This window comes from Emydura macquarii, unplaced genomic scaffold (assembly GCF_026122565.2).
Source record: "Emydura macquarii macquarii isolate MOO-44397 ecotype Brisbane River unplaced genomic scaffold, CSIRO-AGI_Emac_v2 contig_2636, whole genome shotgun sequence".
In the NCBI taxonomy this organism is placed as follows: domain Eukaryota; kingdom Metazoa; phylum Chordata; order Testudines; family Chelidae; genus Emydura; species Emydura macquarii.
Genome location: NW_027132773.1, coordinates 43,764,883 through 43,784,881, shown reverse-complemented (window position 1 = coordinate 43,784,881; position 19,999 = coordinate 43,764,883). Strand labels below are relative to the sequence as shown.

The following is a 19,999-nucleotide window of genomic DNA, read 5'->3' as shown; positions in this document are numbered from 1 at the left end:
ATGGCAGAGTTGTTTCAGGGCCACGAAGGTGGTGAAGCGTGAACTTTATATGGTACTTGAGAGGAAGTTAGTGAAGGTCTGGGCAGGTGTTCAGATTGGATAGGGAGAGTATAGTAGTGTCTGTTTGTGATATTAGCTGCAAATATTAATGGTCTGTATGGGGGACCAAGCAGAATTAAATAACTGGGTGAATGTGTGGAAATCCATACAACTTGGACATAAAGTAAAGAGGGGCAGAAGACTCTTTCGTTTCAACAGTGATGCAATGTTGTATAGGAATGGCTACAACCCTGTACTAGCACACTCGCAGTGCAGTCAGAAGGGTTGTCTAGAGAAAAGTTAGTGTGTATCAAGCTCTGGTGTAAATCTACAATGCACAAGAATGCCACACACTAACTGTTTATATGTACCCTTCTGTCACTTACTAAAAGTTTGCTAATGTGCTTTGATCTACTCCACTTTGAAATGAGAGTAGGTCAATGTATATAAGGGAACTTGAATGCACAGTAGCAGAGTACACACTGCCAGCTAATGTGCAGCAAGTTAATACACTGTAGATTTACAACTAGGTTGCTGTGTATTTAGGCCTTGTCTACACCTAAAACTTAGGTCTGCCTACCAGGTCTGTGTAGTATAGAATACCCTAATTCTTCATCTAGACAAGCCCAGAGTATGGTGATTTGAACAGATACGTTGGAGTATTACAACATATCTTTTGGGGAAAACCAGCTTTGTTTTGGTTTTAAATCTTCCCCTTTGTATGGATGCAATTTCTGTTAAATCAGTCAGTCCTAATCAGACTTGTAAAACTGACTTTTTTTTTTTTAGCCAAAGGAAGCTGACATTTCTTCTGTTAGAGGCAATTTTTCAGTACAAGTAATATGGAATACAAGTTTTAAAGTATCTTTGCTCCCTAAATGCTCCCTAAAAAGAGAGAGGTCTGTTTGAGTTTCTGTTACTCGCAAGTAGCAGACAGGAGTAGAAATGCAGTTTCTGAGCTCAGACCATTAATATGAATAACATATGCAAATATCTTTTAAAATCATGCAATTTTTACATATTGCAGTAAATCATAAAAGCCAAGGTCGATTTTGTTTTTTGATTGGGTACCCAAAGTGGGACTTCAAACTTCATACTCAGGCGCCTAAGTAAGTATCATAGTTTTCAAAGTATAAAGCACCCAACAGTTGTCATTGAAGTCAGTGGGTGTTTAGTACTTGCGAAAATTTAGTTTAGTGTTTAGTACTTGCGAAAATCAGGGTACTTATTTAGGTGCCTAGCTATGAATTTAAGTGTCTAATTTTAGACCCATTTTTTTTCAAATCTTTTCCCTAAATTAGTTGAAATTGTATCATATGATCAAGTTATTTCCTCTCATATACCCCATAATGTGTTGAAAACATCCTTCTTTTTAAATTTTGAATAATTCCTGCACTTCTTTGTTGGCTATGAACTATATATATGCTTGTGTCATGGAGCAATTGTGTTCTTGCTAAAGAGCTCCTAGAAGTTTCCTGATTTGTTATTACAGTTGCAAATATTTTGATCAGGTAAAGTTAATTCATGAGTAGCCAGGAAATGTGTGTCCTTATCATTGTCCTGACCTCCATAAAACATTAGATATACTGAAGTTTCTCCTCATTGGCCCAAAGCCACCAGATTATTTCCGATAGATTATTAAATGTGTATAATAATAGTAAGGTCCCAATCCTATAAACATTGTTTAATTTTATGAACGTGAATGGTCCCTATTGGTTATGTTTGAGAATACAAATCCTAATCCTTCTTGTCTCAGAGATATTTTCCCCCCTTTAAATACAAGGATTTTAGTGTAAATCTGATGGTAAATTTGGAAAACCTAGCACTCAGACACGAGGAAACTGCAAAAGTTTGACATGAATACTGAGTCTTAACTAGCCCCACTGATTTAGAGCATATGATCTTGTATCCCCCTACTGATTTTTCCAACTGATGGTAAAGGACTTCTGCTTAATGGCTGCAAATACATGAGGCTTGTGGTCCTGAAGGTTCTGGGTTTGCATATCTTTAGGCATGATGACATGCTTTGTCACCCATAGGGCGTAAAACACAGTATCTCTATAGGCACCTCTATTATGCCACAGCTATTCTTTGTACGTCGATCATGATTCTCCAATTTTTTATTTTTTTTCAAGCCACTAACAAAAAGTATCCCGGGAGAGGAAGAAACTTGATCCTAGCTGGAGAAATTAAAGCAGTTACAAATAATTCAGTGATCTAATAATTTTTTGGTGACTTGTTGGTTTTACTGAGCTCACTCTTACTCTTATATAAGGCGTAGGGTACCATTGACTTCAATGGGATACTGTACAGGTGCAGTAGTCCGCCTGCATGCTGTCTGTTGCAGAATCAGGGCCGTACCTTCTTATGCAACCGAGGGTTTAACAAGGCTGCTCTCAAGATTCAGTCTCAGTGAAATTCCCAACTGCCATCAACCACCCAACCACATGCAAAATTCCAAAATAATCAAACAAAAAGTTAATATTTCCCTTTAAACCTGAAAAAAAAAATCACAGAATTCATGGCAGCTTTGACAGAAATACAGCCTGATCCATAAGCCTTCATATGGGATTCCATGAGCACACTAGCTTTCAGAAGGGAGAAGGCCAGCAAAGATTATTTTAATTGTGAGAGAGACCCTATTTCAGGGCTTCTACTGATTAGATGACACAGATTGTGGTATTCATAATTAGTATCTTGGATCAGAACAGGGCCTATGGTATTTAAGCAGAAAATTTGATCAGGAGTCTCATTATGAGCTGTTATACAGCAGCCTGATAAATGCAGCCAATCAGTCATTTCCAGCAAATCTGCAAACTATGGAATATTTACCTAATAGATGATAATGGCTCATTAGAAGAAATTAATCACTATCTGGACAAACATCAACATTTGATAATATCTCATTTTACTTTATCCATGCTGTCTACTGGGTAAATAATGTTATCAAACAGTTTAACAATAGGAATCTGTGCACATACAGCATAAAAATAGACCTCTTAATATTTGGACCAAAATACAGATTCATCCTAAAAACCTTAATGGCAACAATATTACAACGTGTTTATGTTGTTTTAACCTCATATATAATGTACCTTAAAATCCATGTATATATAGCTAGCCATTCCCCTTTTGTGTTTGGGAAATAACACATATTTATAATTTTCCATTATGCTAAAATGTTACAGTGATTTTTTTTCCACAAAATTCTGTTAAGCCATTCAGGTCATATTTACTAAAGAATTAGAAATATTAAAAATTACCCTAATATTTTGCATTTTTAATTAGCTTTTGTGGCATTGAACAACTGCATTTACCTTTGTTTCTATAGTGACAGCTGACCTTATTTTAGTTTTGTAATTTCCTGGTGAGTTTGCTAATACAATAATGTCTTTTTCCAATGCTAAATTTATAATGATTAGTATAACATGAAATTCAGATTTTCCATGAGATTTTAATTAGCTACAGTTTAGCTTGTTTTATATTGTATACATGCAGAAGAAAATTTTTATGTTGTATAATATAAATAGTATTTAACTTATAGGTCCTGATTTCACAGTAGTGCAAATCAGAAGAAACTGTCCAAATCAGTCATCATAGCTCATTTGACTTCAGTGAAACAATGCTCATTTACACAGACTGAGATTCTTGCCTAATGGGTTTACACCAGTGTAAAACTGGTTTAAATTGGAGGAGAATCAGGCTCATACGGTTTCATCCTGCTTTTCTTGCACACTATAAAGCCTGATTGGCATTTTTTGTACAAGGGGAGTTCATAATGTTTAAACAATGATGTACAGCAAAACCCAATGAAAGGAATTTAAAAGAAGAATTCCTGCAGCATTTTTCCACCATGTTATAAAGTGAGCTTTTCTTCTTCAATATGTGTTTTGGGATCAATAAATGATTTAATTAAGCAGACTCCATTTTCATAGAACAGTTTTCAGAGGCTCTCCAAAGAAACTTTGAACATACAGACCTTCTTTGATTCAGGGTCTTTTAAGGAGTCCCTACTGTTTCATGAAAGTTCAGATACATCTCAGGCCTGGCATATACTAGAAAATTAGGTCAGTTTAACTGTCGATCATGAGAGAAATGGGATCTCTTTCTTGTCTCCTCTGCCACTTACTACTTAATTATCCTGGAGTTAGTCTGTCTTCAGTTTTGCCTGTAAGTTTGCTTGAGCTGCATGGCCAATTAATAACCACTGTGCATGTTTGCTGTGTGCACCAAGTTGTTGCCCATCTCTCAGCTCTGAGTCAGAATATTTGACATGTCCTTGGTTTTCAAAGCCTATCACCTCCGCCGTGAAGAGACAGATTGGTTTGACAAGCCCAGGGAATCTCGTTTGGAGAATGGACACATCCTGGACAGAAAACTGCCTGAGAGGTTACCCCACTCAAGACCAACAAGTCAACATCAAGATCAAGTAAGATGTGTCTATGGTTTTGTGGATGTTCTATAGAAAGCTTCTTAAATCACACTCTCCTGTAACGGGTGGACCACCAGATTTATCAAAATCCAGCTATATTTTAAGCAGTTTAGGAGACCAGAACCAGTCATCAGTAGTTCATGGTAGCTTTAAAATAATATTTTATGTTCCCTATTCTTTAGGATTAGTTTTGCCCTTAAACAGTTTTTGGGTGGAGTTACATAGGCAGTGGGTATGCTAATACAAAATTATTCAGTCTAGTCCAATTTTACGTTATTGATTTTACCCTAACCTGACTTAAGACTCCACTCTTCAATGTTCGTAGGAACAGGGCTGGATTTACTTTTGAGGTGTTTATATTAGTGGGACTGAATTCTGCTGTCAAGTTACACAAGTATAACCCCGGTAGATCACTGATGAATCAGTGATCAAATCAATGGGATTGCACTCATGTAATGAGTAAGAATTTGGTCCATTCCTTACACTGAGATATAAGAAAAATGCATTGTTCAGTGTGTTAACCTTTCTCCCTTTGGGGTCTATTTCACCTTCATATATATCTCATTAGCATCACTGAGGCTTAAACATGACATCAGTAGATCCCTATATGTTTTACTTGCTACTTTGAATATCATACACTCTTACTAAGATTCTATCCTAGCTTCAGTGGGGTGCCATGGGTGTAAATGAAGATAGAATTAAAAACCAATTAACAGATTAGTTAATATGCCACTGTTAATTCCTTAGATTATATTTAAAGGACCATGTCCTGCAATGCTCCTGCCTACAGATCTCCTGTCTAGGGTCAGGGAACGTTTTAGGTGCAGTTTGATGGCAGTATGACTCTTCATGATTAAATTTAGATATTTATTCAGTCACCTCATATAAATAAAGGGCACTACATATGTCTCTCTCTTTTGCCTATTCTCTAGCCTAGAGTTTTTTGCCCAGTCCAGACTACATTGTACTGAAGCCTTAAAATTTCACCGGTCCTGCTCTAAAAAAGGGTCTCCTTTTTTAAAAAATAGGACAACAATGTTATTCAGTAAAATTCACCCTGCAGGCCAGATCTGCTGCAGGACAATTGGGATTGTAAAGGCTCCAGATTTGAAAATAGTGTCAACCAATATACATACCAGCCTTCCATAACCACATTGAGAAACTTGAGTTATTTTGGAATATATATGTCTCTGTTTGGCCACTGTAGCATCCCAATGTCAAATTCCCTCTGTCATACACACATACACTTGTAGAATTGTTTCTGTCCAGGAAAAAAGTATATTGGACTCTCCTTCATAGGGGAGGGTGGAAGATATGCCCAATGTTTAAAATCTTGTTGCTTTTATACGTGCCAGTAGTCCTAAAGGCTTGTTAATTGAAACAGTGACCAGGTCTCAAAGTCTGAGTCCATGGTCAAAAGGGACCATCGTGATCATCTAGTCTGACCTCTTCTAGGACCTCACCCACCTACTCCTGTAGGATCCCCATAGCCTCTGGCTGAGTTACTGAAGTCTTCAAGTATTGATTTTAAAAGACTTCAAATTACAGAGAATGCACTGTTTACTCTAGTTCAAACCAGCAAATGACTTACTCCCCACACTGCAGAGGAGAGCAAAAAAGCCCCAGGGTCTCTGCCACTCTGACCTGGGTGAAAATTCCTTCTGATCCCAAATATGGCCAGTTAGACCCTGAGCATGTGGATAAGTCCCACTAGCCAGACATCTGGGAAAAACTTCTCTATAGTAACTTAGATTCCTCCCCATCTAGTGTCCCATTTCCAGTTATGGGAGGTATTAGCCAATAGCAGTTGCAGATGGGCCATATGCCATTTTAGACAATCTCATCATACTATTCGCTCCATAAACTAATCTTTGGTTTTTCATCTCATAAGACACAGGGCACTAAAGCTGGTTAAAAGAAAAAAAAAAAATACCTGGTCAAAATTTATTTTGGAAATTTTTGGTGGAAAATACCTCCTTTTTCTTTTAGAAAACAGAAAAATTTTCACCAAAAATGTTGTGTTTTCAGTTTTTAATGGAAAGATGAAATTTTATGCTAAAAATGTTGATGAAAATGAGATTTGTTTTTGTCAAAATTTTCTGTGGAGCTATGTCACTCTTCTTCCCCCCGAAATTCCAACCAGCTCTACAAGGTGCCTTCAGCACATGCTGTCCCTCCACCAGAGATTAAAGGAAGGATAATTATTGAGTGTAGTTCTGCAGGGATTGGTCCTGGGTCTGGTTCTGTTCAATATCCTCATAAATGATTTAGAAAATGTTTGCGAATGATGCCAAGTTGGGAGGGGGTGCAAGTGCTTTGGAGGATAGGCTTAACATTCAAAATAGTCTGGACAAACTGGAGAAATCTCTCAAGTAAATAGGATGAAATGCAATAAGGACAAATACAAAGTACTCTACTTAGGAAGGAACAATCAATTGCACACATACAAAATGGGAAATGACTGCCTAGGAAGGAGTACTACAGAAAGGGACTGGGGGCCTATAGTGGATCACAAGCTAAATATGAGTCAGTGTAACACTGTTGTAAAAAAAGGAAACAACATCTTGTTGTAGGCAAGGTAATTCTTCTGCACTACTTCATGCTGATTAGGCCTCAAATGGAGTATTGTGTCCAGTTCTGGGTGCAACATTTCAGGAAAGATGTGGACAAATTGGAGAAAGTCCAGAGGAGACTGACAAAAATAATTAAAGGTCTAGAAGATTGAAAGAACTGGGTTTGTTTATTATGGAGGAAAGACTGAAGGGGGACATGATAACAGTTTTGAAGTACATAAAAGGTTGTTACAAGGAGGAGGGTGAAAAACTGGTTCTCAACCTCTGAAGACAGAACAAAAAGCAATGGGCTTAAACTGCAGCTAGGGTGGTTTAGATTGGATATTAAGAAGAACTTCCTAACTGTCAGGCTAGTTAAGCACTAGAACAAATTGTCTAAGGAGGTTGTGGAATCTCTATCACTGGAAATTTTTAAGAATAGATTAGACAAACACCTGTCAGGGATGGTTTAGTTATTACATAGTTCTGCCTTAAGTGCAGGGGCTGGACTAGATGACCTATGGAGGTCCCTTCCAGTCCTAGACTTCTGTGATTCCATGATGCAAGTGTAGGTCCCCTTCCTCTGCTAAAGCTCAAAGAGAGTTCCCCTTTCTCTCCCTGATTTAAAGGAGGAAAGCTCTCCCACAGCTCTCTACAGCAGGAGCAGAAGCTCCCTGCAAATGGGGGGAGCAGAGGAATAGGATGTGGGGGGTGAGTGGACGTACTGAGGCTTGGCTGGTGGGGGAAGCCACTGGATCCAGGCTAGGAAGGAGGGTCACAGAGGTTCCTACTTGCCCCCAATCTATTCCAGCCCCTCTGAGTCCTGCTCCCAGGCCCCATCCCTACACCCACAGTGAACTCCTGCTCCTCTGGGTCCCACTCTCACTTCTGCCCACCACACTGCCCACGTTGGGCACAAGCAAGTTTACTTGGGGGACAGATCCTGCACAATATTTGCATTGCATGGATACTAGTTCCCCTCTTTGCCTCCAGCCCCTGATTCCATCACCCCCATCTCTTTCTCCTTCCTGGCTGGTGTGTGGAGAGAGCTCCTCCTTCAGTTTTAATCTACTTTACCAATGCCCTTATCCCCTCCTGGGATATTGTTTCAGTTCGGATGCAGAAGGGGATCACCTATTGCTCTTCAACCTTGCATCCTGTAGCAGGATGTGTAGAAGTGTTGCTCAGAGGTCTTCCATCCCAGACGCCTTCTGCAAGCATTCACACATATAATTTGATTGGTCAAATATTCATGGGAAGAGAAAAAGAAAAAAGTGCAACCACAGCCAAAGATAATTCAGTTTTAAATTGCTGTGAATGTTTGTGGAACATCCTTTTTTCTTTGCTATGGTTATATTAGGCTGCTTTGGTTATATTTGGCGGCTATTTCTCTCTTTTGCCAATTTAAATTTAGGCCAAGATTTTCAAAAATGGCTAGATATTGTAGCTGGCTAACTTGCAACATTTTAAAAAGTCTGCTTTTCAGAAAGAGCTGAGCACCCGCCCTCTGAGCACCCATCCTCAGGCCCCTTTAAGATTTCTTACTAATCTGCAACTGGCGGTATGGCTGTTTGCAGAAGCAGTGGTAACCTGCTTGCTTTCTAGCTCAGGGAGCTAGAAACTTCTGGCTTCATTCAGCAAATTCTTGTTCTCTTTGTCTTAAAAGAATGTAGATATTTTACAATGCCAGCTACCATACTAAAACACTAATTTCCTGCTTCGTGTGTATGAGTGACCTTTACTGCACAGAATCATAACTAACAGCTAACTGAGACTCTCCTTGTGCATGGCCCTGTGCTTCTGGAGCAGGAATTTTGTTCAGCCTAGTGTCAACCAAAAAGTCATAGATTGCCATAGATTTGTTATGATATGGGTTAGTGGATTAATCTGATGCTATTCTAGTAATATTACAGTACATCAGTTTCCACAGCAACATTCCTGCTGTTAACTTAAAATATTAAATATAATGAAATCACAGTGCAGCTTAGGGTCATAACAACTAGTGTCTCCCAGTACAGAAATCTTGGCTGCTTACTTGAAGATTGCAAAAGTACATTTTAAATGCACTGAGTATTTGACCTAACAGCATCCCCTTGTTTTCTCTCATTGATTTCCTCCGATTCCACTCTTTGCAGCAGCAGCCTGCTGAGTGTCTGCCAGTGGACTAGAAACTTCAGTCAAACTCCTCTTACTATTGTTTATCATGCATTATTTATATAGATCCAGAAAGTGTGCTAGGTACTTTACAGGCATGTAGGAAGATAGGGCCCTAGCAGGCTTCAAGTTCTTCAAGTGAGGATAGCAGGTTAAGCCTTGATCCAATACCTGTTGCAGTCAAAAGAAATCCTCCCATTGACTTCAATGGACTTTGGATATATCCTGACCCTTAGTATATAGATAATTTAGAAAAGCATGTAGGCAAGAGAACAGATCATGAGGGTTGAGAGGATAGGAAAAGGAAGGGCTAGAAACAATAGGAAAATATGGGTAGGGAATGAAGCCACAGCTCCTGAAAGAATTGTTTTCCTGAAGAAAGGCACATTGTTTCCCATATTTCTGGGAAGTTCTCTCTGTGTCTGTTTTAATTATTAGATTGCCAAAGCTGACATTGGTAGCACCAGTGTGGCTTATGGATGCATAGCAAGGCATATGCAGTGAGTTTGGAGAAGCAATTTGAAGGAGGAGGTTACTTTGTGGCCTGGAAAAGGGAGGACCATCTAGATAGTGTGTGGGGAGTTGGAGGGAAAAAGGTAGGCAGCATGTAAAAAGCCATAGAATAATGACTGGGAGATGGAGAAAAAGGATGTGTTAAGAAGAGAACAGTAGGTAAAGGATGCAGAATTTAAGTATAGAACTCTCTCATTCCAGAACTGGCCTTTGTAAATGCAAAATGAAGACCAAGACAACAATGAAACAATGACAAAAGTTAGTGCTGTCATAGCTTCTGTCAGCAAATCTTGCCTCAGCTACAAAGGCTAATATAGGAAAAGAATGATGCAGTCAAATTTGTGTTTTGGACACCCACACAGACATACACATGTTCAAACACTCCATTTCTCCCCTTCCCCCCAACTCCTACCACCAATATATTAGTGGCAGTCTAAAAGTTCTAGAGTCTGCAAAATTGCAGCAGTGATAATGAATTGGGGATAAGCTATTCTCCTCATATACTTTCTGGTCAGGTCAGAAAGATTAGGATGGTTTTCCTCACATCATTTTGGCATTCCACTCCTCCTGGAATAAGAACATATGATGGCCATATTGTATCACACCAATGGTCCATCTAGTCCAGTATCCTGTATTCCAACAGTGGCGAGTGCCAGATGCTTCAGAGGGAATGAGCAGAATAGGGCAATTATCGAGTAATCTATTCCTTCTCATCCAGTCCCACCAGCTGTCAGTTAGAGACACGCAGATCATAAGCTTGAGTCCCTGACCATCTTGACCAATAGCCATTGATGGAGCTATCCTCCATGAACTTCACATTCTTTTTTGAATACAGTTATACTTTTGGTCTTCACAACATCTTCTGGCAACAAGTTCCACAGGTTGACTGCATTGTCTGAAGAAATACTTCTTATTTATTTTTAATCTGCTGCCTGTTAATTACATTGTGTAATTGATAGCTCTTGTGTTATATGAAGGAGTAAATAACATTTCCTTATTCACTTACTCAACACCATTCATGATTTTATAGACCTTTATCATATCATTAGTCATCTCTTTTTTAAATTGACCAGTCCCACTCTTTTTAATCTCTCCTTATATGGAAGCTGTTCCATGTCCTGAATCATTTTTGTTGCCCTTCTCTGTACCTTTCCCAATTCTAATTTTTTTTTTTTGACACGTGACCACCTGAACTGCATGCAGTATTCAAAGTGTGGGCATGTCATGGATTTATACAGTGAAATTATGATATTTTCTGTCTGGCCCATTCCTAATGGTTCCTAACAGTCTGCTGTACATTGAGCAGATGTTTTCAAAGAGCCATCCATGATTATTCCATGATTTCTTTCTCGAGTGGTAACAGCTAATTTAGACTCTATTGTTTTGGGTGTTTAATTATATGTAGAATACAGAATAGCTGAAGTGTTTGAATTTAGTTAAAAGTTAGAGTGATGTTTCAGGTAAATTTTATCTCAACTGATCTCCCATTTCTAGTACGTATATTTACTGAAAACCGCTTAAGGTGTTAAATATGTTAAATGCAACAGGGAAAATCATGAGAAATCAGTTATCTAAGCACTCAAGGTCACAGAAGAATGGGGTAGTACCGTGAAGGAGACTTTTCATATGTTGACCTCCTACTCCCCATGTGATACCAGCACTTCAAAGGCCATTAATTCAGCCCCCTGGGGAATAGCTATTTTATGTTGCTTCATGAGTCTAATCCAGCTCCCTTAAAAAACAATGGAAAACACATTGATTTAAATGAGAGTTGAATCAAGCCCTTTTGGAGCAGCATTGCTGGGCTCAGAGATGTGCAGCCCTCTTCACCTGAAAGAATGGGGCTATGACATGGAGCCTCTAGGATGTAGAGATTATGAGCTACAGGGCTTCATGAGATGCACAAAATAGACCATGCTTGTTCCATAGAGATATCTATGTCAATTTTGAGTTCTGTAGACTCAAGAAGATTTCACTTTTTCTTTTTTTTTTTTTTTTGGTAAATTGCCCTTGAATTTCTTTTTTCTTTATAAATTTCAAGGAAATCTGATGACAAATTTGCCACGATTAATTTTAAAATATCATCAACCCACCATAGGATGAGTCATCAGCAACCACTTCATTATAGGTCAAGATATTTCCTTTACGTTATTTGACAAACAATTACTCATCTTTTCCATCACTCAATTGCATTGTATGACAGAATACATAACATGTTGACATTTCCTCACTGATGACTACTTAATGATATTTTTACCCTCACCTGGCTTGCTTTCATGGCTGGGACAGGAGACTTTGTGAGCTTGTATTCCTGGAGTTCTTTCCAGTTCTGCCTTTTTGAAACTTGTACATCAGGCAGTTCCTCTTAAAGTGATAGTAGCAGTTTAAGGACTTTTCCAAGGTCTGATGGAAGTCAAAGGAGGGACATGGCTGTTTGCATGGAGTACCTGATCTTCCATAGTCTCTTGATACCGTGGCTTCTGCCATATACAGCCCCCGAATCCCCACTCTGAGGTTTCATATCAGAGGGGAAAGGTAGTAAAGTAATGTAGATAGGGCCAGAGTTAACTTACCACTTAGAGTCCCAGACGGATGCTTTTGCAGGGTTAGATGAAACCCTAAGGTATTATTTTACTTAGTACTAAGAGAAGAGGTATTATAGAAATGGCAAGCCACCGGCACTGCTTCTCTCACATCTGACCTGTGAGATGAATGGGCTGATGTGACCTTTAGTTTGTTCATGGCCTGATCCTGAATATGTTACACAGACAAAACTTCTGTTGAAGGTAATGGTTCTTAATAGAGGAGAGGGTCAGGGACTAATCAACAGAGGCTGGTCACAATTCCAGACTTACTCTATTGAGCATGAAGACTATGCAAGTTTAGAGCCACGGGCCTTCTCAAAGTGGATGGAGCAAAATAGGGGTCATGATCCTGGGCTCATTCTACATTATCCAATGGACAGAAAGGCTCATGCGCCCTTTCAAAGAGTTTTGCAGTGGCAGCATGCCCACTATCAACTCCTGTCTCTGCACTGCATCAAAGAAAACCGCTGGCTTATATGTAACATAAGCCTGTGTTACAGGCTTCAGGAATTAGGGCAACAGGATCTGGCCCAAACTTTCCAGGTAGGGAAGGTGTGTGAAGTCAAAAAAGCCAGCTCACCAAGGCTTTACAGGATTGATCCAAAGCCCGTTGATTTCAATGGAAAGACTCTTAAGGAGTTTGGATGAGGCCCCAGAACAGAATTACTGTTTATGCAGCACCAAGGAGAGAAACTCCTGTTGACTGTCCTGTCCTCTTTGCACTATAAAATCTCCTGATTCTTGTGTCTGGCACTGAACCTAATTTTCAAACAGAGAAGCGCCTGAGCATAAGATGTCACTGTGTGAGGGGTGGCGGGTGGGAGAGGAAGGTCATAATTAAGATGAATTCCCATGTCACAATTCTAAAGCAAATTTCACCATTCCCAGCTGTTTAACATAAAGAAGGTTCACTCTTTAGAGAGAATTCAGCTGACCAATAACATGAAACATGTGACCAGTGCCAAGGTTTCTGGAGGAAACAATTCAGTCTCACTTAGTTTTTCGTTTAACTCACTGGGTTACAAACCTCAGTCCAATGTCTGCTTAAACTATGATGCTAGGAGGGTTGTGCTTTGGAGTGCACACTGTAAGGGTGAAATTAAACTGTTGAGGCTAGGCCATTGTCAGCCCTGTACTGGGAGGATCTTGAGTGGAGTGGACTGCATGTTCCTGGAATGCTGTGAAAAGGGTCTCTGTAGCAGGGGCAGGTCAGAGGTGGTTGACAAAATCTGTGTTGATCTATTGGCACCAACACCCCATCTGACTGGCACAGAGGGACTGCAGCTTCAGCCCTATGACCTACTTCTAGGTTTGGAGGGTGGAGATTTCCTCCACACCTGCACTCTGTTCATAGAAACGACCTATTTCTTCACTCACATTTGCCAGATTTACACTAGCATGTGGAAATACACTTGTGTTTATGCCAGAGTAACTGAGACAAAATCAGTTCTGAAGCCCCAACATTCAGGCTTTATGCAGGTGGAATCGAGGTCACCCTAAATGAACCACCAGGAAGAGAACACGTGAACAAATGGAAATCTTACAGTGCTTGTCTGTTTGTAATATAGGAATATACTTTATAGAGATACACATGAGCAACTGGTTGATGTAAAAATACCCCTAATGATCAGAGAAGATATAACCATTCCTCTAGCATCATCTATTTACAGCAACATTTTTTTTTCCATTTATTTTTCTGCCTCTTTCCTCTCAGTTCTGGCACACACAGTTCTGCAGGTAACAGCCTAATATCTTCAGTTTAAGCACTCCAACAATAATGGAGAATATGGAGACCTCAGTGCCAATAAACTGATATTTTTATTCATAAGCATATATATTACCAAGAGTTACACTGGTCATAAAAGATAGGAAGTGGAATTAATGAGAAAGTAACAGACTAATGCAATTGCCGGTCTATTTTCTCTGATATGTTTGTCAGTGAAATATACAATATGGTGGTGTATATTTTAAGATGATTATATATTAAAAAAATAAAATATTGTAAATTGCAATTTATGGGCCAGAATCTCACCTGTGATAACTCTATTGATAAAAATGGAGCTATGTCAAGGTATGTTGATTTACCCCAGCTAAAGATCTGGCCCAATGTGCTTATAGCACTTTTGAATATTATTTTACCTTTAAAAGATTTTTTTAAGTATTCCAGTAGACATATATACTATAGATATACTATATCCAGTAGGCATATATACTATAGATATATATAAACATAGATACTATACATATATATATAGACTATAACAATGTCTCAGTGTAGTTTTCAGACAATATAATTACAGTTAACCAACTTCTGTAAGATTTCAAATAGATTTTAATAATTTTACTTACTGTATTTTGCTAATAATGTTAATTAAAGCCAAGATCCTGACCACTTGTGATCACTAAAATACCATGGTGTTTTGCAACTGTAGGCATGTTAGACACCAGTGCCTTGGCAAAATTCCAATTTATGTAAGTGGATTCTGCATACAGTACCTGCAATCAGTTCTGACTTGTTCTGTAGTGCTCATGGGCACTGTTAAACCCATGGTCTACCCCTTAATTAGCTTGTTGTTGCTTTTTAAATTTAGTTTTACAGTTGATTTCATGAGGCAAAACAGGATAAAGTAACTTGTCCAAGACTGTTCCCACTGAAATCAAAGGTAATTTGGTTACTGACCTCAATGGGAGCAGTAGTTCAATTCCTTAGGGGCAGCATAGTCTAGATTGCTCCTATTGAAGAAGAGAGGAAAAGAGAGGAAATTCCTCAGATTCTGGCCCATAAATTGCAATTCCAGTTCTGAGGAATTTGAGGTTCAGGCAAGAGAGGAAATAAAGTATGTTTTTATAGATGCAATTGAAAAAAGAGCAAGAGCCCATATCTGACTATATAACTTGTGCTTTGTTTACTGTAGTACGGTGAGGGATATATTAGCAATGACTAAGATGAGGAGAGATTCATTCAGAATGTGTATTTTTGGTGAGATGAAAGCAATACCTCATGGACATGTATACATATATCCACACCTTCATCTTAGGCCACTGTTTTCATTCTTACCCTCTCGTTATGCATTACACAAATCCAATGGTCAAAGGATCAATAGTCAAGTTGCTTTATAGCTCCCATTAAGCAACGCGATAGAATAAAGTGGACAATTTCAAGTCCTTAGGAAATTAAAGCCAGCCTTAAAATGACCCCAGTAATATGGAAGTAATTCCCAAACACTCAAGTGCCCATTAACAAATACCCCAATTTGTGGGTTAACACTCTGGGGAATGTTTGAACAACAAGTTGTCAACTACATACATACAGCTACATACATACAATTGACAACTAACCCCAAACCAAATATGTATTTCATAGGAATGTTGTTTCTGTGATTAGCTTTTTTAAGTTATTAAAAAAAAAGAAATGTTTTATCTTTTTATGACATGCATATTTTATGTTCCTCAGATAAATGGAAAGCCTCTTCAGTACATTTTTCCTCATGCAAGAGTCAAACTACTGAGAGACCCAAAGGATCACACAGTATCAGGTAAAATTTAAACATAATAAAATTCAAACAAAATTTACGTCTCGTTTTATTAGAATGCTTATTAAATAGCATGCACATGGTTTGCAGTGCTAATGATGGTTGCTCAGTCATGTTGGCAGGAAATTTACTGCTCATCTTAAATGTTTTAGTGATAAGAGAAAACTGACGTTTGAAAAGGGCCATAAGACTTTGTTAAAAATAGACAAGTTACTGTAAACAATTTGATACTGAAAACACATAAGTAACTTTGTGTGATATTCCCCTAGTGCAATCTGGACCGGTGAATTGTGTGTCATCCCAATCCTCCACTCCTGGAGCCCATCTAACTCTGCTTTGCTGAGTGAACTCCCTCTTCTGGGCAGCTCATGCACAGCCACCAGCAAGCAAGTAGCCCCAACTCAGTAAGGGAGTGCTTCTAGCCAGCCACTCTTTGGGTTATGCAACAGAATGACCCGAGGCACTATCCCCAGTCACAGATGCAACCTGAGGAACTGCTGTCCATTGAACACTGCAAGCTCATATGTTCATCAATTTATCAAAGAAATTGATATGCACCCGCCTTGTCACTTCAAATGGAGTCTCTAACACACCTAAACCAAATGCACTGTTTTAGGTGAAATAGACAAATGTATTCAACTACAGAAGGATTTTAAGTGATTATAAGTCAGAGGAAAGCAAGTCAGGTTTAGTCAAAATAAACGAAAGCCAAACACATTCTATAACTAAGCTTAACCCTTTCAGCATTCTTACAAACTCAGATGATTCTCACCACAGGCTGGCTGGATTCTTTTCCAGCCAGGCTCTCCCCCTGGGTCAGCACTACACTGGCTTGGTGGTGTTTGTAGATGGAGGTGGAAGAGAGAGACATTTTGCTATTCTTTCTCCCCTTTTTAAAATGTTCCTTCTGTCCTCTGGGGCTTCCCCCCCACTCAAGGTCAGGTGACAAACAATGTCCTTGTATGGGTTCATCCATGTCCTAAGTTAGTGAGCATTATTTTATCCTGGCTCCAAGCTGGCCAAGAAAAAGCTGGGGGTGGGCAGGGGCCGGCGGAAAGGGAGTGACTCACTTGAGAGTCCCTTTAATTCTTTGTTGATACCTAGGGCAGTCCTTTGTTCCTGGAATGCTGCGGAGCTAGGTTTATGCATGCTTTAGTGAGGTGTGAATTGCCTCTGTTCAGAGAGTTTTGCCTGGATCTTTCTGAAGCCATGAGGCACATCTTTGGGAATATCACATAGCAAAGCCTCATAACCATACACAGGACATTGCAACAAACATTTACTATAACAACAATATTCAGTATGTCATGAGCACTCCAAAAATATCTTACATGACATACTTTGCATTAAACAATACACAATTACACTATAAGGGTGATCATGGGGAGTGCAGTGTGTCACAATTGGCTATGTCAATAGGACATATCAGGAGGCTATATGTCTGTCACTCTCTCTATGTCCATCCTTTTCATATAGCAATCTCATATAGAATTTAATAGGGATAAAGCCACTAAAGCTCTAAAGAAATTGAATTGCCTTGTGTAGAAATTCAAAAGTTACAGAATTTTATTAAGAATTCTGCCCTTTCTATAGAGTTTCTGCAACTACCTTAGAGAAGTTGTAGAATTCTTTATTAAATTATATAAAATGGTTAAAAACCCTATAGAAAGGTTATTATTTTCTATAATATTCTACAGAAACTTTTCTCCTTCATCACCCCTTCACATGGTGTGTGTGTGGAGTAAAAGAACAGGTGAGGATGGATGTGTATTATTTTCTACCCTATTACATGTTCTCCATCTGGTGAACCAAGACCAATGCTGCAGTATAATTCTTCTGTGTCAGAGTGTAAAACAGTTTATATTGCAAAATCTAATAGGTGCTAGGTTTGTTTGTTGTTTTTCAGAATTGTACCTTTTTAATAATAAGGGAGTGTATTGATCAGGAATTAAGTGTTTTTCTTTGGCAATACACACTATTTATCTTCTGCCAGAGGTGTGTAGTTTGGGCTTTCGTGATTCTGTTGCAGAACAGTCAGGGTCTCTTTTAACTATTATAGAAAATTCTATTAGCATATGTCAAAATCCACTTCTGTCTGGAAGTAATTATTTGTTGCCAACCACTGGTTTCCCTCCAGCATTTAATGGAAACTAGAATCATGTTTTGCTACATTGTTATATATTGCTTTCCTAGTATTTTTGGCAGAAAAATCTCAATTATTTTCTTCCCGCCTCCCCCGTTTTTCAGACATGTAAAGAAGTGCTCCACTCCCATGTGCCCCCTCATTACTGGGGTGCCTTTGCACGGCCCTGGTTTTTATCCTTCCTCTCCCAGGCCCTTTTAAACAGACTCCATACATTTACTCCTCATCCAATCATCATCCTTATTGGGTCTAGCTTCATTCAGACACATGAAATCAAAAAGCAAACTCAAAGTCCCCATAGTCTGCCCCAGGGCACAGCTCTTAGAGAACATAAGTGCTGGAAAAATGTTTGATAGTGAGAGTGCTGATGAAGGAAGCTATGTGTTTGGTGTTTATTATTATTATTACTTCAAGTCAGGGGATGCATCTGCACCCGTAGTTCCAGCACCATTGGGCTCTTACCTCAGATCCTGAGTCAGTGAGAGGGTGTGTTCACAGGGTCCTTTCATCAGTTCTTAGGGGGTGCCGTGTTCTGGAGTTTGGCTTGTCTCTGCCTTGCTCAAAGCTGACTCCTTTACAGACTTCACAGGGTCAGGTCCTACTTCAAGAGCTGCTTCAGGGCTTTTATAAGGAATCAGATGCTTGAAGTTCCCTCCCTGTGTCAGATGTTTCTGGTTGGCTCATTTAGCAAGTCTACTCCAAGGTTCAAGTGTTCTGCAAGCAGCTCTTTCACTCCTTTGTTCTCTCAGAAGGTGTTACAACAATTTTCTCTCTATTTACTCTCTTGACATTAATGTCTGCAAACAGATGTAGCACCCACCGATTAACTTACAATACATAGTTATCCCCCTATCCCAGTCTGTAGAGTTTTAAAGGACAGTTCATACCCTTTGTGCAGCCCTGAGCTCTTGAAGTGAATTGGAGTTACTTGTAATCTTCTGGGGGATTTCGTCCCCTGCAGGGGAATGAATAATGCTGAGATCCAAGCTGCTCTCTTCCGGCAGAACAGGTGGGATTATAGCCACATGAAACTAATTACTTCATGGTTTTATTTTGCAGAGGGCCTGATTCTCTCGCTACTGTTGTGTGGAGTTATTTACATTTCTGCACACGGACTGTAAAATACTGCCTAACTTGACTCCTCCACTCGCTCTCATCAATGGCAGAATTTCACATCCACTGTGCACAAATGTAAATCACTATGCAGGATGAGAAGCAATGGAAAATACAAACTTCCAGTTACTTCCTGACATGGGGCCTTTCCCTTCTGGGAGAAGTCACAGTCTGTACATGTGCCACACACAAAGACCAGGCCATCACGGTAACACTGGTATAGTATATTATGTGACCAGAATTCTCAGAAGGGCTCAGCACCCAAAACTGGGGCCGGATTTTCAAAACAGCTCAGCGTGTTAGGTGAATGCTGGATGTTCTTTTGAAAATCTGTACATCAATGTCGCAGTGGGAGCTGCTGGCTCCTACGCCATATGTCCCTGAGCATTGATGTCCCTGAGTTATATCTACTGGGAAGTGGAACATAATGAAGTAGAAAAGCCTAGATTCCAAACAGAGAGAAGGAAAGATCAGTGACTCTTGTCTATATTCCCTTCTATCACCTCCCCCTCCCCCACAAGACATCTGGGACACTGCCACTGCACAGGGTTTAGGATAGGAGGGTGTGGAGCCAGGGAGCACGCGGACTTGTTAAATGCTGGGTTTCATGTGGAAGTTCTAGTTATCATCCAAACAGTGAATGAAGCTGTTTTTATAATAGCAGGGGCAGAGGAAACCTTAGAAATCTTTTATACAGTGCCAGATCATTTAGAAGAGTAATAATTAATTATTACATATCTTAGAAATTTCACCAGCCTCACCACAGTGTCAGTGGCACAGAAACAAGTTAATTGGATGATCCACTATATAACATTGCATCTCTTCATTTAAAAACAAAACAAAAACAAACTGGAGGTGTCAGAATATTCAACCACTCAGATGATGTGATCAGCTAAATTTGTAAGGTATTTGGGGCAGAAACATTCACTTATTAT

At 39.3% G+C, this 19,999-nt stretch overlaps 1 protein-coding gene across 1 annotated transcript in view; it reads left to right on the top strand.

The window, feature by feature from the left end:
- Nucleotides 1-19,999, top strand: part of PCLO (piccolo presynaptic cytomatrix protein) — a 470,221-nt gene that overhangs the window by 290,401 nt on the left and 159,821 nt on the right. The window contains exons 9-10 of the mRNA XM_067564601.1: nt 4,332-4,477; nt 15,730-15,811. Coding sequence (XP_067420702.1) covers nt 4,332-4,477; nt 15,730-15,811 — 228 coding nt within the window. The remainder of the gene's footprint in view (nt 1-4,331; nt 4,478-15,729; nt 15,812-19,999) is intronic.